We start from the raw sequence: 27828 nt of genomic DNA, 5'->3' as shown, positions 1-27828 counted from the left end.
GACTGGTTACCTGCCTGCCGAGGACAAGTGTCAAGCAGATCCTGCCACAGTACACATCTGCTCTCAATTCCGCAGCCCAGGAGTCCAGGACTGAAAGATATAAACAAAACTTGCCTATTCTCTACCTATGCACATTTTTATTTGATTTATTTATTTAACCTTTATTTAACTAGGAAAGTTAATTAAGAACAAATTCTTATTTACAGGCCAAGGACTCCTGGCCTGTGGAATTACGAGCAGGTGTGTACTGCCGTAGGATCTGCTTGACACTTGGCCTCGGCAGGCATGTAGCCAGTCTCTGAAGGGGCACTTGAACAGTGAGACAGAAAAGTCTGCCTGCTACAAATTAATACACAAAACTCCTGAATGTACACTACCAGTCCAAAGTTTTAGAACACCTACTCATTCAAGGGTTTTTCTTTATTTGACAATTTTCTACATTGTAGAATAGTAGTGAAGGCGTCAAAACTATGAAATAACACATAAGTAACCAAAAAAAGTGTTAAACAAATCAAAATATATTTGAGATTTGAGATTCTTCAAAGTAGCCACCCTTTGTCTTGATGGCAGCTTTGCACACTCTTGGCATTCTCTCAACCAGCTTCACCTGGAATGATTTTCCAACAGTCTTAAAGGAGTTCCCACATATGCTGAGCCGTTGTTGGCTTCTTCTCCTTCACTCAGCGGTCCGACTCATCCCAAACCATCTCAATTTGGTTGAGGTCGGGGTATTGTGGAGGCCAGGTCATCTGATGCAGCACTCCACTCTCCTTCTTGGTAAAATAGCCCTTACACAGCCTGGAGGTGTGTTGGGCCATTGTCCTGTTGAAATACAAATGATAGTCCCACTAAGCCCAAACCAGATGGGATGGTGTGTCGCTGCACAATGCTGTGGTAGCCATGCTGGTTAAGTGTGCCTTGAATTCTAAATAAATCACAGACAGTGTCACCAGCAAAGCACCCCCACACCATAACACCTCCTCCTCCATGCTTTATTGTGGGAACCACACATGCAGAGATCATCTGTTCACCCACACCGCATCTCACAAAGACACAGCGGTTGGAACCAAAAATCTCCAATTTGGACTCCAGACCAAAGGACAAATTTCCACCAGTCTAATGTCCATTGCTAGAGTTTCTTGGCCCAAGCAAGTCTCTTCTTCGTATTGGTGTCCTTTAGTAGTGGTTTGTGTAAAGCAATTTGACCATGACGGCCTGATTCACGCAGTCTCCTCTGAACAGTTGATGTTTAGATGTGTCTGTTACTTGAACTCTGTGAAGCAGAACTTATCCTCTGTAGCAGAGGTAACTCTGGGTCTTCCATTCCTGTGGTGGTCCTCATGAGAGCCAGTGTCATCATAGCGTTTGATTGTTTTTGTGACTTCACTTGAAACTTTCAAAGTTCTTGAAATGTTTCGTATTGACTGACCTTCATGTCTTAAAGTAATGATGGACTGTCGTTTCTCTTTGCTTATTTGAGCTGTTTTTGCCATAATATGTACTTGGTCATTTACCAAATAGGGATATCTTCTGTATACCACCCCTACCTTGTCACAACACAACTGATTGGCTCAAACGCATTTAGAAGGAAAGGAATTCCACAAATTAACTTTTAAGAATGCACACCTGTTAATTGAAATGCATTCCAGGTGACTAATTCATGAAGCTGGTTGAGAGAATGCCAAGAGTGTGCAAAGCTGTCATCAAGGCAAAGGGTGGCTATTTGATGAATCTCAAATATAAAATATATTTTTATTTGTTTAACACTTTTTTTGGTTACCACATGATTCCATATGTGTTACTTCATAAACTCAGCAAAAAAGAAATGTCCTCTCAATGTCAACTGCGTTTATTTTCAGCAAACTTAACATTAGTAAATATTTGTATGAAAATAACAAGATTCAACAACTGAGACATAAACTGAACATGTTCCACAGACAAGTGACTAACAGAAATTGAATAATGTGTCCCTGAACAAAGGGGGGGAGGGGAGGGGGTGTCAAAATCAAAAGTAACAGCCAGTATCTGGTGTGGCCACCAGCTGCATTAAGAACTGCAGTGCATCTTATCCTCATGGACTGCACCAGATTTGCCAGTTCTTGCTGTGAGATGTTACCCCACACTTCTACCAAGGCACCTGCAAGTTCCCGGACATTTCTGGGGGGGAATGGCCCTAGCCCTCACCCTCCGATCCAACAGGTCCCAGACGTGCTCAATGGGATTGAGATCCGGGCTCTTCGCTGGCCATGGCAGAACACTGACATTCCTGTCTTGCAGGAAATCACGCACAGAACGAGCAGTATGGCTGGTGGCATTGTCATGCTGGAGGGTTATGTCAGGATGAGTCTGCAGGAAGGGTACCACATGAGGGAGGAGGATGTCTTCCCTGTAACGCACAGCATTGAGATTACCTGCAATGACAACAAGCTCAGTCCGATGATGCTGTGACACACCGCCCCAGACCATGACGGACCCTCCACCTCCAAATCGATCCCGCTCCAGAGTACAGGCCTTGGTGTAACGCTCATTCCTTCGACAATAAACACGAATCCGACCATCCCCCCTGGTGATCCCGCCCAGCACTTTTTGTCAGTCCTGTCTGGTCCAGCGACGGTGGGTTTGTGCCCATAGGCGACGTTGTTGCCGGTGATGTCTGGTGAGGACCTGCCTTACAACAGGCCACAAGCCTTCAGTCCAGCCTCTCTCAGCCTATTGCAGACAGTCTGAGCACTGATGGAGGGATTGTGCATTCCTGGTGTAACTCGGGCAGTTGTTGTTGCCATCCTGTACCTGTCCCGCAGGTGTGATGTTCCGATGTACCGATCCTATGCAATCCTCATGCCTCCTTGCAGCATGCCTAAGGCACGTTCACACAGATGAGCAGGGACCCTAAGCATCTTTCTTTTGGTGTTTTTCAGAGTCAGTAGAAAAGCCTCTTTAGTGTCCTAAGTCTTCAAAACTGTGACCTTAATTGCCTACCGTCTGTAAGCTGTTAACGACCGCTTAACGACCGCTCCACAGGTGCATGTTCATTAATTGTTTATGGTTCATTGAACAAGCATGGGAAACAGTGTTTAAACCCTTTACAATGAAGACCTGTGAAGTTATTTGGATTTTACGAATTATCTTTGAAAGACAGGGTCCTGAAGAAGGGACGTTCTAGTTTAGTTTTGATGTCTTCACTATTATTTTACAATGTAGAAAATAGTAAAGAATAAAGAAAAACCCTTGAATGAGTAGGTGTTAAAAAACTTTTGACCGGTAGTGTACATATTGTCATGAATTTCACTTGTGATTTAAACTTGAACGTGTTGTTATTGTGTATGTATTGTAATATCCATGTATTTTAGTGTCTTCGACTGCAATGTAGGTTATCAGTAACAACTTGAATGTGCCAGAGATCTACATTTGCTCCAGGGGTGTCGTACTACTATGGCTGACCCTAAAACAACACATCTCACTGCACCTATCTGGTGTATTTTCTTTACAGACAAGTGTGGTGTGTTCCTTGACCTCTATTATCAAATCAAGTAACTTTTTCAAAATTCCCTCCATTTGATTTTTTTACAAATATTTATCCTGGTTATTCATTCACTAGTCCTACATATCTTACAATAATCAATAGCTTCCAGTCCAAATTACATATACATCTAAAACCACTTGACCTCCCTCCATAGTACATCCATTATAATTGCAATTTTTAATTTCACAGATTTTATGAATCTTTTCTGTGATGGGTCTAATTTTCAATAGCTCACTCTCCCTATGAGCTGCAGATCTACAGACAATTGCGCTGGGTTTCGTGACCTCTCTTATCAAATGGACACCTTTTATTTTTTCAAAATTCCTCCCTGTTGATTTTCTACAAATATGTATTATATTACAGCTGTGGTTATTAATTTACGCACAGATCAAATGTTCAATAGCTTCCAGTCCAAATTACATATACATCTAAAATTACTTGAGGTTAGGTCTCTGAACTCCCTCGTCCATAGTACCAAAGGCAGTCGTTTAGAAACCAAAAAATTAACAAAAAGTTTAGAAACTCGTGCTAGTACAATAGCGAAGCCGCATCAAGCTACTCCTGTCCTGGTGACAGCTGATCAGATGGAGGATAGCCGACACTACGGAACTAGCTAGCAGTACTGCCGTCAACGAAATCAAACAAAGGGGTTTGAGGACGTAACTGATATACTCGATTGAATTAAGAAAGAGTGGATTAAATATGAACGTTAACTAGCTTGTTCTAGTTTGCCAGCTCCTTTAAAAAAAAATATATATAGCTAACGTTATCTAGCAAGGTAGGATACACGTTAGCTAGCTAACCTAACGTGAACGCTTTTTTCGTAAAGCTTTTGAGGCCTGTTCATCCTGACAATTTATTTTATAGTTAACCGAGGACACTACCAGCTCATTTGCGAGGTAAGTAACTTGCGAGCTATTTTTCGTTGCTATACTAGAACCAACAAGCATCTCATGAGAGCCAACATTGGCTATGTAGCTAGTAGCCTAGACCTATTTCTAGTTATCGTGTGGGAAATGGCTGTTTACTATTTATGTTGGCTTACTATCTGGCATCAACAGGTTAACGTTAGTGTTATAATTTGGTAATCTAATTATAGCTAGCTAGTTTAATAAAAGTTCTCAGTCAGATATGGTTAACTACCTACAGTACAGGTAACTCATTAGCAATTTCAACATGGCTGTCACAGCCAGTCAATTTATCCTTGGCGTAAATTGGTAATAGCAAACTAACGTTAGTTAGCTACCTAGCCAGCTAACTACATTTCCCTGAAATATAACAGCCGTCTATAATGTTAGCTAGTGTTGCTGATTAACATTACTAGCTAACGTTAGCTACATAATTTCATTTTGCAGTGTATTTTGTTTTTCTAAAACATGTAGCTAGCTATTATTTCTATACATGTTATTTTACACAGGTTAGAGTTTGGGAAGTGCACGTGGACTTCCACCTGCTAGGATGGTTTTTGCTCACTGTAGCACTGCTGATCTGTGCTACTCCCTCCTAGCTATCTGCCATCCATCCGCAGCAGCAGGATGACTGACGTCCCCACCGGAATCATCATGAGACGCCTCCACCAGGGCTCCAAATGATATGATAGTAGCTAGCTGGATTGCATTCTGTGCCAGCAGGAGCCTTGTGCAGGTTCTGCTGCTCTCATTGGAGCAGTTATCGCTACGGTTTTGGGAAAGCCTCGAGACATCCGGAACTATGGGAAACAGCTGCGTTTGTAGAGAAGAAAGTGACGTGGAGGATGGATCGGCAACTCGCAGGCAACTCAGGCGAGTTGATCACCCCGCTGCCGATCCCCCTGAGGCGCGAAGCAGTCGGCCCCGGGATCCTGTCAGACCCCCACGGCGTGGCCGGGGACCCCATGAACCCCGCCGGAAGAAACAAAACGTGGATGGGTTGGTGCTGGACACACTAGCTGTGATCAGGACTCTAGTTGACAAGTAAGTGTTTGAAATGTAGTCTAATTCCCAACCAAGCAAGTCGACATGGCATGCATAATAAACTTTGCTTCCCTTCACAGGTCTTATGTGTCTGGGCTGTAGTACAGTTTGTTCAGGCCCTTTGTTGGCACTTCAGACATTCACAGTACGCAACTCCGTGGTCTTAAGATGTTTGAGGGGTGTGTAAACTCACTCGGGATAGGCTTACATCTTGTTACAAGCTTGTTGGCCATTGAGGTGTTATCCTCCAGACAGCTTCCTCTGCTCCCTCAGAACCCTGTCAATAGTGTTTAGGCTGACCGAATGCTTCCTCAGGGCTATAGAGGTCTGGGTCTGATTTTACGATCTAATGATGAAGGACTTGAACCTGTGAGCAGAGACAGATTCTTCTCTGGGATTATCCTCCAGGACGAGTTCCCAAGGTAGCATTGGGTCTGCTGTCATTGGTCAGATTTATAGGCAGGATGAGGAAGGCCAATGGGCCAGCCTCTCTATCAGACAAAACAACATCCTCAACAGTTGCAGCCGCACACCCATCCATTGCACTGTTCCATTCTGCCTCTAGCTTGTCATCTGAATTTCATAACTGCTTAGAGCAAGATACTTAACAATGCACCCACACATTACATGTGATGATTATTGAGCTTCACTGTCACAAGATTCTCTGTTCACAATCACTTTTTTTTTTTAGCGACCAAGAGCCCCCCTACTCCATGATCACGCTGCATGAGATGGCAGAAACGGGTAAGACAAATGTCCTTATATGGTACTGTACGTGAGCATTGATGTAATACATGGATTTCATAACTTTCTCAAGAAAGATTGTACATGTTCTTCTGTATGAGATAGAACAGTAACAGGAGCTCCGTCCTCTGTGGCTGTCTCCTCTGTGTCAAATGAAGTAATTAGTGTGTCCTCTTTGCTGCTGTAACCTCTGGGTATCGATAGAGTGGATCATAAGGTTTCCCAGGCTGTGCCAGTCATTACTCTCTGTTAAAGGCTCTTCTAGCCCACACAATGATACTAATGCAGGCTTCCCATTCAGTCTCTAAGGCAATAATGAAATGCCTTTGCGCCTGCCTATTAGTCATGACAATATCACCTGATCCCACAGCAAGATTGTGTTCATTTTACATTGAGACTTGCTTGTAAAGTTCTACTATTCCCTATTAATGCTACTCTTTTTAGAGAACCAGACCCATAGTGCCAGAGCATGGTGCTAGTTCTTGTGGACAGTCAGTGGCAGTCTGAGCCTCTCTTTAGCTGGTTTCAGAGGTGGATCTAGCGGGGCCTAACAGTCTTAACATCTGTATCCAGCCCGCCAGCTTGTCTCTCCTCTCGTTGCCCAGTCCCTCCAGGATTTCGTGACTTTTTTGTGATTTCTGCGGCCAAAAATGCTTGATTTAGTGGCATCTTTTCTGAAATTCCGAGCTACATTTTGCGATGTTTTTTTCACGTTAATTTCATATAAAGCAATAAAAAGTCATATGTGCTCAGTTTTAGGGCGATTTTAAAGCAGAATACATAATACAAAAACAATTAGAAGCATTTAAAGTGCTTAATTTTGTTTATTTTCAACAGTAAAAAAATGCATTCCCCCATAATCTGTAGGTACTAAAAAAGATTAAACTAGGACAAAAGAAACACCTGGGGTCCAATCTGCAATTAAGACATATTATATCTTAAGGTCAACCTCCATGAAAACAATTAGAGACAAAGTGCTCTTTTGGGCTGTTTCTTTTTCTGAACATAATGAGAGGTGAAAAATAACAATTGCACCAATTAATTAGATAAAATATATATCCGTGTGTCGTAATCCACTCACACACACAACTCTCCATCAGGCTTGGGGCTTGCTATCAATACGAGATGAACCTCCCACTCACACTCTCTCTCAAAAAACGCTTTCAATTTGAGGATCAATATTTATTTAGCATAAGTTGTCTTCAAAATACTTGATTGTGATTTATTTTAAAAATTCTGAAAGGGTCGTAAGGGAGATAAAGAACAGAAAACGTAGAAATAGAGTATTGTGGTTGATTTGTACTTTTAAAACAGTATTACCATTTCTAAAAAATCCAGGAAGATTGTGCTTTCGTGATCCGTATTAAGTTTTACAGAGTTTTTAAAACGGCAAAGCTGACAAATTGCACTCAGTGCTTTGAGCAGCGCTCTCCATAGACATCCTGGGGAGAGCAGAGTGCCGACCACCCTACTAAAGCCAAGGTTAGCGGAGTAAAAGTTTGAGTGAAACGCCACTCACCTTGATTCTTTCAGCGCTTGCCACAGTCTTCCCTGCTACCACTTCAGTCATGGTGTTCTGCCGCTGCTGTGGGAACTGTTCTGACATTCTCATATGCTTTGCTGATTCGAAATGACTGTTGATTGTCAACTTTCTCTTGTGTTCCAGCACAACGTTAATTTCCCACCACTTTCATGTAAAACATTTGGAAATTGTTTTGCACTTTAGCTGTTATTTTTTATGGCAAATTATTGATTTCTGTTCATTGTAATGCCTGTCAGCCATCAACAATCAGCCATCTTCGCACGTGAAAACACTGACAGGCCGGGGGGGGGGGGAACTTTGTTGATGTGTGGCTGGATTGGGCCATTTTCCACGGTAATTGGTCAAAATTACGAACCTGCTTTTGATTGGACCCTTTTATGCGCTAAAAGGGCGGGGATTGGTCAAAATTGCCAGCTTTCGCATAATATGCGCCGTTTGTTTGATTTTTGCATTGAATTATGCAATTGCAGAATCCTGGGGGGACTGGTTGCTACAGCTGTGTACTGTTTACTTTATTTATTAGTGCATCTGTTGTTTTGATGGTTGAGAGAGACTAGTAGGTTTGGAGTAGAGCAGTCAGGTGTTGAGTCACTGCTACTGGGAAGGGTAGAATGGAGTTATTCCTGGGCCTGTTATCAGGAATAGGAGTGGGATTTTTCTAATGTTACACACTGATGTTGTGGATATCTGTAAAAGGGTAATTCCCTGTTAACGGAATTACGCTGAGACTCAGATTTTTCACTTTAAAATGTATGCCAAACAAAGTTGAACAAACCATCCAACTACACGGCCAAAAGTATGTGGACACCCCTTTAAATTAGTGGATTTGGTTATTTCAGCCACACCCGTTGCTGACAGGTGTATAAATTGAGGACTCAGTGACTTTCAACTTGGCACCGTCATAGGATGCCACCTTTACAACATGTCAATTCGTCACATTTCTGCCCTGCTAGAGCTGTTCCGGTCAACAGTAAGTGCTGTTATTGTGAAGTGGAAATGTCTAGGAGCAACAATGGCTCAGCCGCGAAGTGGTAGACAAACTCGCAGAACGGGACCGCTGAAGCGCGTAATGTGTAAAAATCATCTGTCCTCGTTTGCAACACTCACTACCGAGTTCCAAACTGCTTCTGGAAGCAACGTCAGCACAAGAACTGTTAGTCAGCAACTTCATGAAATGGGTTTCCATAGCTGAGCGGCTGCACACAAGCCTAAGATCGACATGCGCAATGCCAAGCGTCAGCTGGAGTGGTGTAAAGCTTGCCGGCTTTGGACTCTGGAGCAGTGAAAACGCGTTCTCTGGAGTGATGAATCACGCTTCACCATCTGGCAGTCCAAAGGACGAATCTGGGTTTGGCTGATGCCAGGAGAACGCTACCTGCCCCAATGCATAGTGCCAACTGTAGAGTTTGGTGGAGGAATAATGATCTGGGGCTGTTTTTTCATTGTGCGGGGCTAGGCCCCTTAGTTCCAGTGAAGGGAAATCTTAACGCTACAGCATACAATGACATTCTAGACGATTCTGTGTATCCAACTTTGTGCCAACAGTTTGGGGTAAGCCCTTTTTCAGCATGACAATGCCCTTGTGCATAAAGTGAGGGTAATACATAAATGGTTTGTCAAGATCGGTGTGGAAGAACTTGACTGGCCTGCACAGAGCCCTGACCTCAACCCCATCGAACACCTTTGGGATGAATTGGAACGCCAACTACGAGCCATCAGTGCCACTAATGCTCTTGTGGCAGAATGGAAGCAAGTCCCCGCAGCAATGTTCCAACATCTAGTGGAAAGCCTTCCCAGAAGAGTGGAGGCTGTCATAGCAGCAGAGGGACCAACTCCATGTTAATGCCCATGATTTTGGAATGAGATGTTTGACGAGCAGGTGCCCAAAATACTTTTAACAAATTACACTGAACATTTTACAAAAACACATTTGTTAACAGAATTTCTGTAAAATCACATTTACCAAAAACTCTGCTACGAATTATTTGCTACGAGTTAAGATTCAAAGATGTCTGCAGAAGGAATGGGGTGTCAGCTATGAAATGACACCTTGACTTATTCAACTACAGTAAGTAAAGTGGATTTACAGCCATTAACAGAATTACATCATGGGTCCCTGATCTGTACTATATAGAAATGCATTATTATGGATATAAATGTCATTCTCTTCATGGCGATATAGCCTGACTAGTAGGGCCCTATAAAATTTGCGTCGCTGTGAACGTGGACAGAATCATGTAATCCAAACATTTTAAAAACAGAATTCAACAATATTTTTTTAAATTATTGAACTTAGTAGGAAATCAATTAAATGTATTGAACTTTTTTAAAATATTTATTAATATACCTAAGATGATCATAAGCCATGAACAAAATGCATCAGTGATTCCTATTAACGCGGTAATGCCCCTGTCTTTGTGGGCACATTTCTCTACCACTTTGTGTAGTCGTTAGCGATAAGTCTTCTGGTAGATGGAAAGGCTTTCTCAAAAACCCTCTCAATTAAATGTTAACTGCAAAGTAGCCTGATATCATGATTATTTGCATCAATAAGTATCTTGCTGGTGGGCAGTTGAATTAGGGTATCAACACCCCAACAACAACAACAAAAGTCCAGACCTTGTGGTCTCCTGATGGGGTGTAAGCATTGTTGCGGACTTAGAACATCCAGTTTATCTATTAAAGTATGATTTTGAGAGCAAAAAAATGGAGAAGAAATGAAAGGTGGAAAAAAGCCCAGGAGAGAACGTTATTAGGATGAAAAATAAACTGATGTAGTAGTACAGGGATAGGCAACTGATGGCCTGCGGCCCCCCTTTTTGTAGGCCGTGTCTACATTTTTGTATTTTATGAACTCAGTCGGTCTCAACTTACTGTTGAGCGTTAGAATAGTAGTGCAATTTCGAAATGTTGTGCATCGTCAGTTTCTCTCTCTGTCAGTCACTAACCATATTTACATCCACAGCGTTTATGCAAGTGAAGTCATACTGTATTAAAAAAAAAAATCATGACAGCTGTGATGGAAACACAGTTTCAGTACAATTTGATAAATGCCAAAAGATAATTTGTTTGTTCGACATGGTGGGATCCAACATAATTTCGCTTGGGGACCCCAAAAGGCTAGAGCCAGCTCTGACTGCATGTATGGATGTGGGTACACAGACCAATGAACAACTGCGGTCCCCCACCCTATCAAAGTTGCCCATTTCTTTTTATAGGGCTCTAGAATAGGTACACAAAAGTAAGGAGGATATTGCATACTTCTATTCTTCACACTGGCTATTATTTTAATGAGCTCTGCCCTCACCTCATTTGGTTGGTTAGGACCAAACCTGAACCAATCATAGAGGTCTGTTTCACAAGTTTGGACATCAAAGTTCAGCACAGTAGAGCTCAGTATAGTACAATACATTATACTGTACTCATACAGTACATTGTACTGTACTGATACAGTACATTATACTGTACTCACCTAGTGTAGTGTTGTCACAATACCAGAATTTACTTCGATACCAGGTTTAGTATCACGATACTCAATGCCAGAATTATACCATGGCAAAAAAAGACAGCATATTAAGGTGTTGGTCCCATGTTTCACAAGCTGAAATAAAAGATTCCAGAAAGGTTCCATATGCACAAAAAGCTTATTTCTGTAACATTTTGTGTACAAATTTGTTTACATCCCTGTTAAGTGAGCATTTCTTCTTTGCCAAGATAATCCATCCACCTGACAGGTGTGGCATATCAAGAAGCTGATTAAACAGCATGATCATTACACAGGTGCACCTTGTGCTGGGGACAATAAAAGGCCACTCTAAAATGTGCAGTTTTGTCACGTAACACAATGCCACAGATGTCTCAGGTTTTGAGGGAGCGTGCGATTGGCATGCTGACTGCAGGAATGTCCACCAGCGCTGTTGCCAGAGAATTTAATATTAATTTCTCTACCATAAGTCGTTTTTAGAGCATTTGGCAGTACGTCCAACCGGCCTCACAACTGCAGACCATGTGTAACCTCGCCAGCGCAGGACCTCCACATCTGGCTTCTTCACCTATGGGATGGTCTGAGACCAGCCACCCGGACAGTTGATGAAACTGGGTTTGCACAAACTGTCAGACACCATCTCAGGGAAGCTCATCTGCGTGCTCATCATCCTCACCAGGGTCTTGACCTGACTGCGTCATAACCGACTTCAGTGGGCAAATGCTCAACTTCACGGGCACGCTGGAGAAGTGCTCTTCGGGCCTCCTGAGTGGCGCTACGTTTTAAGGCACTACAGACCCGGGTCTGATCCCAGGCTGTTTCACAGCCGACCGGGAGACCCATTTGGCCCAGCATCGTCCGGGTAGGGGAGGGTTTGGCCAGGCGGGATTTCCTTGTCACATCACGCTCTAGCGATCCCTTGTGGCGGGCTGGTTGCCTGCAAGCTGACTTCAGTCGCCAGCTAGTCGGTGTTTCCTCCGACACATTTGGTGCGGCTGGCTTCCGGGTTAAGAGAGCAGTGTGGCTTGGCAGGGTCGTGTTTCAGCGGTAGCATGGCTCTCGACCTTCGCCTCCCGAGTCCGTAGGGGAGTTGCAGCGATGGAACAAGACTAAATACCTATTTGGAATTAGAGAAAAAGGAGTAAAAAACAAATTAATCCCGGTTTCAACTGTACCGGGCAGAAGGCGTGTATGGTGTCGTGTGGGCGAGCGGTTTGCAGATGTCAACGATGTGAACAGAGTGCTCCATGGTGGCAGTGGAGTTATGGCATGGGCAGGCATAAACTACGGACAACGAACACAATTGCATTTTATCGATGGCAATTTGAATGCACAGAGATACTGTGACGAGATCCTTAGGCCCATTGTCGTGCTATTCATCCACCGCCATCGCCTCATGTTTCAGCATGATGAGGCACAAACCCATGATGCAAGGATCTGTACACAATTCCTGGAAGCTACAAATGTCCCAGTTCTTCCATGGCCTGCATACTCACCAGACATGTCACCCATTGAGCAACTTTGGGATGCTCTGGATCAACGTGTACGACAGCGTGCTCCAGTTCCCGCCAATATCCAGCAACTTCGCACAGCAATTGAAGTGGAGTGCGACAATATTCTACAGGCCACAATCAACAGCCTGATCAACTCTATGTGAAGGAGATGTGTTGTGCTGCATGAGGCAAATGGTGTTCACACCAGATACTGACTGGTTTTCTGATCCACGCCCCTACTTTTTTTTAAGGTACAGTATCTGTGACCAACAGATGCATATCTGTATTCCCAGTCATGTGAAATGCATAGATTAAGGCCTAATGAATTTATTTCAATGACTGATTTCCTTATATGAACTAACTCAGTAAAATCTTAGAAATTGTTGCATTTGTTTTTGTTCGGTGTAGTTTGCAGGGGTCTTAACTTCAATATTGTGTTTTAAGGTATTAGAAATACATCAAGACTTAATCTGGTCGATGTTTTCTAGGAGCCCTTTTCTATCTGTTTGACCAGAAATCAAAGCCTATGCTTATTCCTAATTTTTAGGATGTAAAATGGATATGTATGTGGATTCACTTCTCAATATTAATGCTTAGCTTTCATTTGACACCCAATTTCATATACTCCTATGAGCAGTTGCTGTTCATGGGTCCTTTTACATGGAAATGTCCAAAAGACATCCATCCGCCTTATGTGCTGCTGTTGCCACAGAAGTTAAAATTGAGTTACATAGTTTTATCACAGGGAAAGGTTAGAAATTATTCAATTATTTTGAATTAAGGATGGCTAGGGGGAAGAGAAGCCAAAATAATACCTCACTTTCCACCAAATTCAACAGTAATTGAGTTTAAGTTTCTGGCCAGCTGAGTGATGCACAACAAAGCCTCCAAGCAGACGTGCTTAGACACTAAACCTCAGACCGCACATATCTGCATCAAGTGTGACAACTACAAAGAGGCTGTTAATTAACCAGTTTTGCTGTCCCCTGTTAACCGCCACTTTTTTCCCCCTACCCCACCCCCTGTGCCACCCTAAGATGACGGCTGGTTGGAGGTGGTCCAGTCTCTGATCCGGGTGATACCGCTGGACGACCCACTGGGACCAGCTGTGATTACCCTGCTGCTTGACGAGTGTCCACTGCCCACCAAAGTGAGTACTAGTTACATTTACATTTAAGTCATTTAGCAGACGCTCTTATCCAGAGCGACTTACAAATTGGTGCATTCACCTTATGATATCCAGTGGAACAACCACTTTACAATAGTGCATCTAAATCTTTTAGGGGGGGGGGGGGGTTAGAAGGATTACTTTATTCCTTAAAGAGGTGGGGTTTCAGGTGTCTCCGGAAGGTGGTGATTGACTCCGCTGTCCTGGCGTTGTGAGGGAGCTTGTTCCACCATTGGGGTGCCAGAGCAGCGAACAGTTTTGACTGGGCTGAGCGGGAACTGTGCTTCCTCAGAGGTAGGGGGGCCAGCAGGCCAGAGGTGGATGAACGCAGTGCCCTTGTTTGGGTGTAGGGCCTGATCAGAGCCTGAAGGTATGGAGGTGCCATTCCCTTCACAGCTCCGTAGGCAATCACCATGGTCTTGTAGCGGATGTGAGCTTCAACTGGAAGCCAGTGGAGAGAGCGGGGTGACGTGAGAGAACTTGGGAAGGTTGAACACCAGATGGGCTGCGGCATTCTGGATGAGTTGTAGGGGTTTAATGGCACAGGCAGGGAGCCCAGCCAACAGCGAGTTGCAGTAATCCAGACGGGAGATGACAAGTGCCTGGATTAGGACCTGCGCCGCTTCCTGTGTGAGGCAGGGTCGTACTCTGCGAATGTTGTAGAGCATGAACCTACAGGATCGGGTCACCGCCTTGATGTTAGTGGAGAACGACAGGGTGTTGTCCAGGATCACGCCAAGGTTCTTAGCACTCTGGGAGGAGGACACAAGGGAGTTGTCAACCGTGATGGCGAGATCATGGAACGGGCAGTCCTTCCCCGGGAGGAAGAGCAGCTCCGTCTTGCCGAGGTTCAGCTTGAGGTGGTGATCCGTCATCCACACTGATATGTCTGACAGACATGCAGAGATGCGATTCGCCGCCTGGTTATCAGAAGGGGGAAAGGAGAAGATTAATTGTGTGTCGTCTGCATAGCAATGATAGGAGAGACCATGTGAGGATATGACAGAGCCAAGTGACTTGGTGTATAGCGAGAATAGGAGAGGGCCTAGAACAGAGCCCTGGGGGACACCAGTGGTGAGAGCGCATGGTGCGGAGACAGATTCTCGCCACGCCACCTGGTAGGAGCGACCTGTCAGGTAGGACGCAATCCAAGCGTGGGCCGCGCCGGAGATGCCCAACTCGGAGAGGGTGGAGAGGAGGATCTGATGGTTCACAGTATCAAAGGCAGCAGATAGGTCTAGAAGGATGAGAGCAGAGGAGAGAGAGTTAGCTTTAGCAGTGCGGAGAGCCTCCGTGACACAGAGAAGAGCAGTCTCAGTTGAATGCCCAGTCTTGAAGTTACCATCTGGGTCATTTCTGTGTAATGCCTCCAAGATCCATCTTCCTTGCCTAATGCCTACACAAAACTCAAATTCAAAGCTCAACTTCCCAAAGCATGGCCATCCACTCTTAGACACTCATTGATAGCAGCTGATTACAACACACCAAGCTCATGTTCCAGTAGGGATGGGGGTGGGGGATTGATAGTTACTAAAAATAACTAGGGTTGAGTAGTGATGTTGCCACTGGTGCATCTGTAAGAAAGCAGGAATGATGGTTGGAGACAAGGTTTCCAGTTCAGGGTACTTATTAACTAACTAAAAAGCACAGTACAGGGACACAGGAGCACATGGGGGTAGGCTGTAGATTTGATGGCTTGTAAGGCCAGTAGGTACGTTTGTGATACAAGTTATGATACGAGGTTGTGGTTCTGGGGATTATAAAATGGAGATGCTAACACATGGTAACATACAATCATGACTGACAAGTGCAAAAGGATAAGAAATTGAAAAGTATCAAACAAACTGAGGATGCCTTTGGAAAGTATTCAGACCCCTTTACCTTTTCCACATTTTGTAAGGTTACAGCCTTATTCTAAAATGGATTAAATAGTTTTTCCCCCCTCAATCTACACACAATACCCCATAATGACAAAGCAAAAACAGTTTTTTATAAATTTTCGCTAATTTATAAAAATTAAATAAAAAGTATTCTTACCCTTTACTCAGTACTTTGTTGAAGCACCTTTTGGCAGTGATTACATCCTTGAGTCTTCTTGGGTATGGCACTACAAGCTTGGCACACCTGTATCTGGGGAGTTTCTCCCATTCTTCTCTGCAGATCCTCTCAAGCTCGGTCAGCTTGTATGGGTAGCGTTGCTGCACAGCAATTTTCAGGTCTCTCCTGAGATGTTCGATCGGGTTCAAGTCCAGGCTCTGGTTGGGCCACTCAAGGACATTCAGAGACTTGTCCCGAAGCCACTCCTGCGTTGTTGGCTGTGTGCTTAGGGTCGTTGTCCTGTTGGGACTGGAGCAGGTTTTCATCAAGGATCTTTCTGTACTTTACTCGGTTAATCTTTCCCTCGATCCTGACTAGTCTTACAGTCCCTGCAGCTGAAAAACATCCTCACATAATGATTACTCGCACCATCATGCTTTCCCGTAGGACGGTACCAGGTTTCCTCCAGTCGTGACGCTTGGCATTCAGGCCAAAGATTTTAATCTTTGTTTCATCAGACCAGAGAATCTTGTTTCTCATGGTCTGAAAGTCCTTTTTAGATGCCTTTTTGGCAAACTCCAAGTGGGCTGTCGTGCCTTTTACTGAGGAGTGGCTTCAGTCTGGCCACTCTACCATAAAGGCCTGATTGGTGGAGTGCTGCAGAGATGGTTGTCCTTCTGCAAGGTTCTCCCATCTCCATAGAGGAGCTCTATCAGAGTGACCATCGGGTTCTTGGTCACCTCCCTGACCAAGGCCCTTCTCCCCTGATTGCTCAGTTTGGCCAGGCAGACCACTTTAGGAAGAGTCTTGGTGGTTCCAAACTTCTTCTGTTTAAGAATGATGGGGGCCACTGTGTTCTTGGGGACTTTCAATGCTGCAGACATTTTTTGGTCCCGTTCGCCAGATCTGTGGCATGACACAATTCTGTCTCGGAGCTCTACAAACAATTCCACCGAACTCATGGCTTGGTTTTTGCTATAAACCTGTTTTCGCATTGTCTTTATGGGGTATTGTGTGTAGATTGCTGAGGATATTTTTTTATTTAATCCATTTTAGATTGAGACTGTAATGTAACAATGTGGAAAAAGTCAAGGGTCTGAATACTTTCCGAAGGCACTGTATATACAAAGGTATGTGGACACCCCTTCAATGAGTGGATTTGGATATTTCAGCCATACCCGTTGCTGACAGGTGTATAGAATCGAGCACACAGCCATGCAATCTTCATAGACAAACATTGGCAGTAGAATGGCCTTAAGAGTTCAGTGACTTTCAACGTGGCACCGTCATAGGATGGCACTTTTCCAACAAGTCAGTTTGTCAAATTCCTTCCCTGCTAGAGCTGCCCCGGTCAACTATAAGTGCTGTTATTTTGAAGTGGAAACGTTTAGGAGCAACAACAGCTCAGCCGCGAAGTGGTAGGCCACACAAGCTCACAAAACGAGAACGCCGTGTGCTGAAGCACGTTAAAATCGTATCTCGATTGCAACACTCACTATCGACTTCCAAACTGCTTCTGGGAGCAACGTCAGCACAAGGACTGTTCATCGGGAGCTTCATGAAATGGGTTAACATGGCCGAGAAGACGCACACAAGCCTAAGATAACCATGCGCAGTGCCAAGCGTCACCTCTAATGGTGTAATGCTTGCCGCCATTGGGCTCTGGAACAGTGGAAATGCGTTCACTGGAGTGATGAATCACACTTCGCCGTGTGGCAGTTTGACGGATGAATCTGGGTTTGGCGGATGCCAGGAGAATGCTTCCTACCCCAATGCATAGGGCCAAATGTGAATTTTAGTGGAGGAGGAATAATGGTCTGGGACTTTTTTTTTTTTTTTTTCATGGTTCGGGCTTGGCCCCTTAGTCCCAGTGAAGGGAAATCTTAACGCTACAGCATACAATGACATTCTAGATTCTGTGCTTCCAACTTTTTGGCAGCAGTTTGGGGAAGGCCCTTTCCTGTTTCAGCAGGACAATACCCCTGTGGTCAAAGTGAGGTACATACAGAAATGGTTTGTTGAGATCGGTGTGGAAGAACTTGACTGGCCTGCACGGAGCCCTGACCTCACCTTTTTGGGATGAATTGGAACGCCGACTGCGAGCCAGGCCTAATCGCCCAACCTCACAAATGCTCTTGTGGCTGAATGGCAGCAAGTCCCCGCAGCAATGTTCTAACCTCTAGTGCAAAGCTTTCCCAGAAGAGTGGAGGCTGCAAAGGGGGGACCAACTCCATATTAATGCCCATGATTTTGGAATGAGATGTTCCACGAGCAGGTGTCCACATACTTTTGGTCATGTAGTGTTTCTTACATGATTAACTGGCAGGAAATTTTACTAAGTAATTTGGCAGCATTATATAAACTTCAACTAAAAATTCTTATTTATAAAGGTTCTTAGATAATAAAATATATATTTTCCTTGTTTCATTATCATAAACAAATTGTAAATATATTTGAATTCCAAAAGGAAACTATAAAATAACACATGGAATCATGTAGTAACCAAAAAAGGGTTAAACAAATCAAAATATATTTTATTTTTGAGATTCTTCAAAGTAGCCACCCTTTGCCTTGATGACAGCATTGCACATTCTTGGCAATATCTCAACCAGCTTCATGAGGTAGTCACCTGGAATGCATTTCAATTAAGTGGTGTACCTTATTTTGTGCAATTTCTTTCTTTCCTTAATGCATTTGAGCCAGTCAGTTGTTGTGACAAGGTAGGGTTGGTATACAGAAGATGGCTCTATTTGGTAAAAGACCAAGTCCATATTATAGCAAGAACAGCTCAAATAAGCAAAGAGAAATGACAGTCCATCATTACTTTGACTGCCCTTCATGTCTTAATCTGGAACATTTCAAGAACTTTGAACGTTTCTTCAAGCGCAGTGTCAAACCATCAAGCTCTATGATGAAACTGGCTCTCATGAGGCCCGCCACAGGAAAGGAAGACCCAGAGTAACCTCTGCTGCAGAGGATAAGGTCATTAGAATTAACTGAACTTTAGATTGCAGCCCAAATAAATGCTTCACAGAGTTAAAGTAAGACACATCTCAACCAGAGGTCGACTGATTATGATTTTTCAATACTGATAATTGGAGGACCAAAAAAAGCCTATACCAATTATCTGACGATTAAAAAATACATTTTTTTTTTTTTATTTTTTTTTTATTTACATACATACATACATACATACATACATACATACATACATACATACATACATACATACATACATACATACATACATACATACATACATACATACATGCATGCATGCATACAGTGAGGGGAAAAAAGGATTTGATCCCCTGCTGATTTTGTACGTTTGCCCACTGACAAAGAAATGATCAGTCTATAATTTTAATGGTAGGTTTATTTGAACAGTGAGAGACAGAATAACAACAAAAATCCCCAAAAACGCACGTCAAAAATGTTATAAAATGATTTGCATTTTAATGAGGGAAATAAGTATTTGACCCCTCTGCAAAACATGACTTAGTACTTGGTGGCAAAACCCTTGTTGGCAATCACAGAGGTCAGACGTTTCTTGTAGTTGGCCACCAGGTTTGCACACATCTCAGGAGGGATTTTGTCCCACTCCTCTTTGCAGATCTTTTCCAAGTCATTAAGGTTTCGAGGCTGACGTATGGCAACTCGAACCTTCAGCTCCCTCCACAGATTTTCTATGGGATTAAGGTCTGGAGACTGGCTAGGCCACTCCAGGACCTTAATGTGCTTCTTCTTGAGCCACTCCTTTGTTGCCTTGGCCGTTTGTTTTGGGTCATTGTCATGCTGGAATACCCATCCATTTTCAATGCTCTGGCTGAGGGAAGGAGGTTCTCACCCAAGATTTGACGGTACATGGCCCCGTCCATCGTCCCTTTGATGCGATGAAGTTGTCCTGTCCCCTTAGCAGAAAAACACCTGCAAAGCATAATGTTTCCACCTCCATGTTTGACAGTGGAGATGGTGTTCTTGGGGTCATAGGCAGCATTCCTCCTCCTCCAAACACGTTGAGTTGATGCCAAAGAGCTCCATTTTGGTCTCATCTGACCACAACACTTTCACCAGTTGTCCTCTGAATCATTCAGATGTTCATTGGCAAACTTCAGACGGGCATGTATATGTGCTTTCTTGAGCAGGGGGACCTTGCGGGCGCTGCAGGATTTCAGTCCTTCACGGCGTAGTGTGTTACCAATTGTTTTCTTGGTGACTATGGTCCCAGCTGCCTTGAGATCATTGACAAGATCCTCCCGTGTAGTTCTGGGCTGACTCCTCACCGTTCTCATGATCATTGCAACTCCACGAGGTGAGATCTTGCATGGAGCCCCAGGCCAAGGGAGATTGACAGTTCTTTTGTGTTTCTTCCATTTGCAAATAATCTCACCAACTGTTGTCACCTTCTCACCAAGCTGATTGGCGATGGTCTTGTAGCCCATTCCAGCCTTTAGTAGGTCTACAATCTTGTCCCTGACATCCTTGGAAAGCTCTTTGGTCTTGGCCATGGTGGAGAGTTTGGAATCTGATTGATTGCTTCTGTGGACAGGTGTCTTTTATACAGATAACAAGCTGCGATTAGGAGCATTCCCTTTAAGAGTGTGCGTCTAATCTCAGCTCATTACCTGTATAAAAGAGACCTGGGAGCCAGAAATCTTTCTGATTGAGGGGGGTCAAATACTTATTTCCCTCATTAAAATGCAAATCAATTTATAACATTTTTGACATGTGTTTTTCTGATTTTTGTTGTTGTTATTCTGTCTCTCACTGTTCAAACAAACCTACAATTAAAATTATAGACTGATCATTTCTTTGTCAGTGGGCAAAAGTACAAAATCAGCAGGGGATCAAATACTTTTTTCCCTCACTGTGTGTGTGTGTGTGTATATATATATATATATATATATATATATATATATATATATATATATATATATATATATATATATATATATATATATAATGATAGTTTCAACAATACTGAATGGCTCCTTTTAACATGAGACTTCAATTTTCCCAGGTAAGAAGTTTTAGGTTGTATTTATTATAGGAATTCTAGGACTATTTCTCTATACCATTTGTATTTCATATACCTTTGACTATTTGATGTTCTTTAGGCACCATAGTATTCCCAGCCTAATCTCGGGAGGCTTGAAGTCATAAACAGCACATTGCTTGAAGCACAGCGAAGAGCTGCTGGCAAATGCAGGAAAGTGCTGTTTGAATGAATGCTTATGAGCCTGCTGCTGCCTGCCACCGCTCAGTCAGACTGCTCTATGAAATCATAGACTTAATTATAATATAATAACACACAGAAATACGAGCCTTAGGTCATTAATATGGTCAAATCCGGAAACTATCATTTCGAAAACAAAACGTTTACTCTTTCAGAACTACTTTTATTCTTTCAGAAATACGGAACCGTTCTATATTTTATCTAACGGGTGGCATCCCTAAGTCTAAATATTGCTGTTGCATTGCACAACCTTCAATGTTTATGTCATAATTATGTACAATTCTGGCAAATGAATTACGGTCTTTGTTAGGAAGAAATGGCCTTCACACAGTTCGCAACGAGCCAGGCGGCCCAAACTGCTGCATATACCCTAACTCTGCTTGCAAAGAACGCAAGAGAAGTGACACAATTTCCATAGTTAATATTGCCTGCTAATATGAATTTCTTTTAACTAAATATGCAGGTTTAAAGATATATACTTGTGTATTGATTTTAAGAAAGGCATTAATGTTTATGGCTAGGTACACATTGGTGCAACGACAGTGCTTTTTTCAAGGATGCACTTGTTAAATCATTTACATATACATTTTAGTCATTTAGCAGATGCCCTTATCCAGAGCGACTTACAGTAGTGAATGCATACATTTCATACATTTTTTTCTCCGTACTGGTCCCCCGTGGGAATCGAACCCACAATCCTGGCATTGCAAACACCATGCTCTACCAACTGAGCCACACGGGACAAGTTGACTGATGCATTTTATAAAATATTAAAGTTGATTAAATATATATATATTTTTGTCACTGGCCTACACACAATACCCCATAATGTCAATGTGGAAGTATGTTTTTTTTTTTTATTACTAATTAATTAAAAATGAAAGGCTGAAATGTCTTGAGACAATACATATTCAACCCTTTTGTTATGGCAAGCATGAATAAGTTCAGGGGTAAAACATTTCTTAACAAGTCACGAAATATGTTGCATGGACTCACTCTGTGTGCAATAATAGTGTTTAACATGATTTTTGAATGACAACCTTGTCTCTGTCCCCCACACATACAATTATCTGTAAGTTCCCTCAGTTGAGCAGTGAACACTGATTCAACCACAGAGGCCAGGGAGAATATCCAATGCCTTGCAAAGACGGGCACCTATTGGTAGATAAAAATACAAAAATCAGACATTGAATATCTCTTTGATCATGGCGTAGTTATTAATTACATTTTGGATGGTGTACCGATACACCCAGTCACTACAAAAATACAGGCGTCCTTACTAACTCAGTTGCCAGAGAGGAAGGAAAAAGCTCAAGGAGTTCACCACGAGGCCAATGGTGACTTTAAAACAGAGTTGAATAGCTGTGATGGGAGAAAACTGAGGATGGATCAACATTGTAGTTACTCCACAATTCTAACCTAAATGACAGAGTGAAAAGAAGGAATCATGTACAGAATAAAAATATTCCAAAACATGCATCCTGTTTCCAACAAGACACTTAAGTAATACTGCAAAAAATTGTGGCAAAGCAATTTACTTTTTGTCCTGACTACAAAATGTTATGTTTGGGGCAAATCCAATACAACATTACTGAGTACCACTCTCCATATTTTCAAACATAGTGGTGGCTGCATCATGTTATGGGTATGCTTGTAATTGTTAAGGACTACGGAGTTTTTCTGGATAAAAAAAGAAACGGAATGGAGCTAAGCACAGGCAAAATCCTAGAGAAAAGCCTGGTTAAGTCTGCTTTGCACCAGACACAGGGAGATGAATTCACCTTTCAGCAAGACGACAACCTAAAACACAAGGACAAATCTACACTGGAGTTGCTTTCCAAGAAGACGGTGAATGTTCCTGAGTGGCCGAGTTACAGTTGACTTAAATCTACTTCTAAAATTATGGCACGACCTGAAAATGGTTGTCTAGCAACGACCAAAAACTAATTTGACAGAGCTTGAATAATTTTTTAAAGAATAATGGTAAAATGCTGCACAGGTGTAAAAAGCTCTTAGACTTACCCAGAAAGCCTCACAGCTGTAATCACTGCCAAAGGAGCATCTACAAAATGTTGACTCGGGTGTGATTACTAATGTAAAATAGATTTTCTAGCATTTCATTTTCAATAAATTTTGCAAACCTTTCTAAAAACATGTTTTCACTTTGTCATTAAAGGGTATTGTGTTTAGATGGGTGAGGAAAAAAATAATACACTTTGAATTCAGCCTGTAACACAACAAAAGGTAGAATAAATCAAGGGGATGAATACTTTCTGAAGGAACTGTATTATGAAAGAAAAGACTATGAAGTTTCAATAGATTTCAAGAGACATTGTTTTCCTGTGTTGAGCTTTCAAAACAGTGCTTGTTTCCCCTCCTTTGTCAGGATGCTCTACAGAAGCTGTCCGAGATGCTGAGCTTGAGTGCCACTGTGGCCCGCAAGGATGCCATCATCCCTTCTAAGCACCGCAACACTACTGCTGTACTGGGCTGCCTGGCTGAGAAACTGGCTGGTAAGTGTGGATGCAACCTGATCTCCCTTATTCTCTTACACACGTTTGTTTTACTATCCATGTAGGGACAATTGATTCCCATTCAAAATCCATTTTTTCTTAACCCTAATTGTAACTCTAAACCTAACCCTTAAGCCTAAAAAAATATTTTTTCTTGTGGGGACTGGCGAAATGTCCCAACTTGTCCAAACTTTCCTTGTTTTACTAAACCTGATGACTTCTGGTCCCCACAAAAATGGTCAAACCAAACCCCACACACATACTCTTGAACTCACATAATCAACAGTGAAAAATGAAAATGCTCTCAAGCGCCACAGGTTATTTGACCCTAGTTGCCCAACCAGTATTTGGCATACCAAATGGTCATTGTGAACTGAAAGAGCTGATCCTGCAGGTTTGAGTTGTATGCTTGTCATGACACGGCCGGAATGCTCTGCCTTTGCTCTGACAGTTCTGCTGAGCCTGCAGCACTGGGCTGGGGAGAGGGTGGCCAGGGTGAGACAACTCAGTCTGTCTGACATACCCAACAGGGGTTGCCTCTACTATTCAATGTCTGTTTGTTTACACCCCAAACTTTTGTCTTTCTCTGGAAGCGTTGTGTTACTATTTTTCTTTGTATTATTTTTTTTTTAACTCGGTATCGTTGGGAAGGGCTCGTAAGCAAGCATTTCACGGTATGATGATGTCTACACCCATTGTATTCAGCGCATGTGAAACATAATATTATATAATTATTTTTTGGGGTGGGTGGAATCCTGTGCCTTTACTGTGGCCCTTAGTGTTGTTCCTTCACCTAACGCCCACTCCACATGTCTCAGGTCCAGCCAGCATTGGACTCCTGAGCCCTGGAACCCTGGGGTACCTGCTGGAGAGCCTGGTGAGACCACAACAAACATGTAGAACCACCCAAATGCTGTTGCGCTGTCAATAGTCATATACTTGGGTTACATGTCATTTTTTCTGTAGAATGAGGCTGAGACCTTGTCTAATTTATCTCAACATCTCTGTTCCCAGAGTTCTGAGGCCCATCCTACTGTAATGCTCTTTGCCCTCATAGCCTTGGAGAAGTTCTCACAGACCAGTGAGTGTGTCCCCTTGTCCTGCACATCCTTCTGAAGGTTGCTATGCTATCCCATTGGCCACAAAACGGACTAGTAACTGTTATTTCCCTGTTGCAGGTGAGAACAAGCTAACAGTGTCTGAGTCGTGTATAAGTGACCGACTGGGGGTTCTGGAATCGTGGGCTGACCACACAGACTACCTGAAGCGCCAGGTCGGCTTCTGTTCCCAATGGAGCCTGGATAACCTCTGTGAGTAGTAGGCTACATCATGTTAGGGAAGACAGTTCTCATCCACTGACTGTTAATATTCCCTCTATTTTGTCTCCTCAGTCCTGAAAGATGGCCGTCAGTTCACCTACGAGAAGGTGAACTTGAGCAACATCAACGCCATGCTGAACAGCAACGACGTCAGCGAGTATCTCAAGATCTCTCCCAGTGGACTGGAGGTGAGGGGACCTCTCTCTGCAACACGCCTGACAGAACAGTGTGACTGGAATGATCCCTGTTGCGCACACAATAAATGATTATACTTTGTTTGTCATGCTAAATGCCAGTATTGCACTGATCAGTATCATCTTGTTCCATAGACATAATGGATCTCCCTTTTCTCCCCTCTCCCAAGGCGCGCTGCGACGCGTCCTCCTTTGAGAGTGTCCGCTGTACCTTCTGTGTGGACTCAGGCGTGTGGTACTATGAGGTCACAGTGGTCACCTCCGGGGTCATGCAGATTGGCTGGGCCACCAAGGACAGCAAGTTTCTTAACCATGTATGTGCTTACATGCTGTACTGGTACACAGAGCAAGCAGCGTTTATTTCTGCTAGAAACTGAATGCCATAATGTGTGTGTTTCAGGAGGGTTATGGGATAGGAGATGATGAATACTCGTGTGCATATGATGGCTGCAGGCAGCTAATCTGGTACAACGCTCGCAGTAAACCACACTCCCACCCCTGCTGGAAAGAGGGTAAGTGCATCCCAAACTCAATACAGTATCATGTTGTAGCTCAGAGGCAGGCTGCAATGGGGAGATGTCTGTCAACACCTCTGCTTACACACATTTGTTACTGAACTACTGTCCCTTACAAGCATATGCTTAAGCCTTACACTTTCTTTGATCTGTAGGAGATGCCATAGGTTTCCTACTGGACCTCAGTAAGAAGCAGATGCTTTTCTACCTGAATGGACATCAGCTCCCCTCAGAGAAGCAGGTGTTTTCCTCTGCAACGTGAGTATACACACCCTGCTCCTGCTTGCTCTATTTTCTGGCCATAATCCAAAGTGCATCCCACACAAGTATTGACATACTGTACATTTCAGTAACTCACTTCCACGTCCAATATCCTTATTAGTCTTCCTACTTCCTTTCTTTTTCCAGGTCTGGCTTCTTTGCAGCAGCAAGTTTCATGTCCTACCAACAATGTGAGTTTAACTTTGGGGCGAAGCCCTTCCGCCATCCCCCGTCTGTCAAGTTCAGCACCTTCAATGACTTTGCCTCGCTGGCATCTGATGAGAAGATTATCCTTCCCAGGTAAGTCTGAGCTAATGTAGCCTTGGGCAAAATGGTTAGGCTTTAAATGATCACTCTAGTTGAACAGGACAACTGCACATTATGTGAACTCCCATGTACCATTTAGTGACTGTTTGTGCTTGTGTGTGTTCCTCAGACACCGGCGCCTGGCCCTGCTCAAGCAGGTGAGCATCAGAGACAACTGCTGCACCCTCTGCTGTGACCAGATGGCCGATACAGAGCTGAGACCCTGCGGACACAGGTACAACAACTTCCCTCTCTGTTTCAGCCCTTGTACCTGTATTGAGTATCTAGCCATTTGCCTGTGTATTACAGCTCCTTACGTGGTCTCTGTGTGTGTTTGTGTCCTTAGTGGGATGTGTATGGAGTGTGCCTTACAGCTGGAGACGTGCCCGTTGTGTCGCCAGGACATCCTGACGCGTGTCAGACTCATCTCACACGTGTCCTGACACATCACCTTCAAACCAGGACATGAACGCTCCTCCCCTCCTCCAATCACCTTTATCCCAGTAATCAACCCGACCAATAGGACTGTGAGGCTGTGCCAGGATTCCTGATCGGACCCTGAGCCTAATATGAGGAGGGAGTGATGGGACCTGACAGAGCTCCAGGAGAGATACAGTGTGGGGGATAGTGTAGGGAGAAGAGGGCAAAGAGGGATAACCTTTTCTTCTGCTGCACTCCATGGCGCGTTCTCTCTGTGAGGAGATGGGGCCCCACACCCGTCTGGGAGCAAAAAAGTGCTTGGAGAGTGAGGGGGCAGTGGGAGGAAGACAATTAGAGACATTACCAGGCAACAGCATTTCCAGAATCACCCCATCAATCTTAATGTCATAAACTCACACAGTGTCTGCACATGGATCTGCCTAATGTTCCGTCCCTTAGGCTCTGGTCAATGTGTCCTGTGCATCTCTGCTCAGAGGTTTTACATGTATCTGTGATTCTCTTGTTTTATTCTGTCTAAACGTAAAGGCACAACAACGAAAAGACAGCCTTGGTTGGCTCAGTTGGCTGTGACGATGTTGAGGCCCTGCTCGATCATACAATACTGAGCACAGATTTGTGTCCCTCTCTCATCTTCTTGAAGCATTTCTGGGTTGATTGAGTAACTATGCTGTTATAAATGAGATTGAAAACTTAATGAATTAACTGTTATTCAAAATACTATTATATTTATCTACAATTCAAACAAAATATAAGGACATTTGGGTTATTGAAATCACAGCTAATTGGGATCATTTTAATTACGGGGTTATATGAAGTGGTTGTGGAAAATCAGAAGCTACTACATCTTGATCAATATGAATGACTACATTTGGCCACAGTGTGTAAATATGGAGGACCAGTCGTCTCCAGTCCATTCCTGACAATGAGTTAGTCATGGAAGAAATTAAGAGTTATAAGTTCAATTGTATCTGTCTTTAATGGAGTAGCCCCAGGGGTCACAAATATGTGATTTACTGAATAATCATTGTTTTCTGGATTATGATAATTGTAATAAATATATTGTGTTGCATAGTTGCTTGTCAAAGATGCCAATTTTATT

At 43.3% G+C, this 27828-nt stretch overlaps 1 protein-coding gene across 2 annotated transcripts; it reads left to right on the top strand.

Annotated features, from left to right (window-relative positions):
- The first annotated feature begins 3803 nt into the window (after positions 1–3803).
- LOC106560854 (RING finger and SPRY domain-containing protein 1) lies at positions 3804–27800 on the top strand. 2 transcript variants are annotated; one of them, XM_014124234.2, is made up of 15 exons: positions 3804–4422; positions 4941–5475; positions 6167–6219; positions 13777–13889; positions 23567–23693; positions 24512–24570; positions 24708–24774; positions 24872–25003; positions 25085–25200; positions 25377–25520; positions 25607–25718; positions 25877–25979; positions 26130–26282; positions 26419–26523; positions 26635–27800. In XM_014124234.2, the coding sequence occupies exons 2-15, from the start codon at positions 5117–5119 to the stop codon at positions 26729–26731; spliced, it is 1740 nt and encodes a 579-aa protein (XP_013979709.1). In that variant the 5' UTR covers positions 3804–4422; positions 4941–5116; the 3' UTR covers positions 26732–27800. The 2 variants fall into 2 exon arrangements, with proteins under 2 accessions (XP_013979709.1, XP_013979708.1); XM_014124233.2 differs by having other exon boundaries at positions 3806–4422; positions 5031–5475.
- The last annotated feature ends 28 nt before the right edge of the window (positions 27801–27828 follow it).

The sequence above is a fragment of the Salmo salar genome, chromosome ssa10 (genome assembly GCF_905237065.1).
Source record: "Salmo salar chromosome ssa10, Ssal_v3.1, whole genome shotgun sequence".
Lineage (NCBI taxonomy): Eukaryota > Metazoa > Chordata > Actinopteri > Salmoniformes > Salmonidae > Salmo > Salmo salar.
Note: the sequence above shows the minus strand (reverse complement) of the source record. Positions and strands in the feature narration are given on the sequence as shown.

Bases quoted from the DNA above. Each gene is read 5' to 3' on its own strand.
- LOC106560854 (XM_014124234.2), top strand. From the start codon at position 5,117: ATGATAGTAGCTAGCTGGATTGCATTCTGTGCCAGCAGGAGCCTTGTG. The intron at 5,476-6,166 runs GTAAGTGTTTGA...TTTTTTTTTTAG, and splicing joins ATCAGGACTCTAGTTGACAA to CGACCAAGAGCCCCCCTACT. The intron at 6,220-13,776 runs GTAAGACAAATG...TGCCACCCTAAG, and splicing joins GCATGAGATGGCAGAAACGG to ATGACGGCTGGTTGGAGGTG.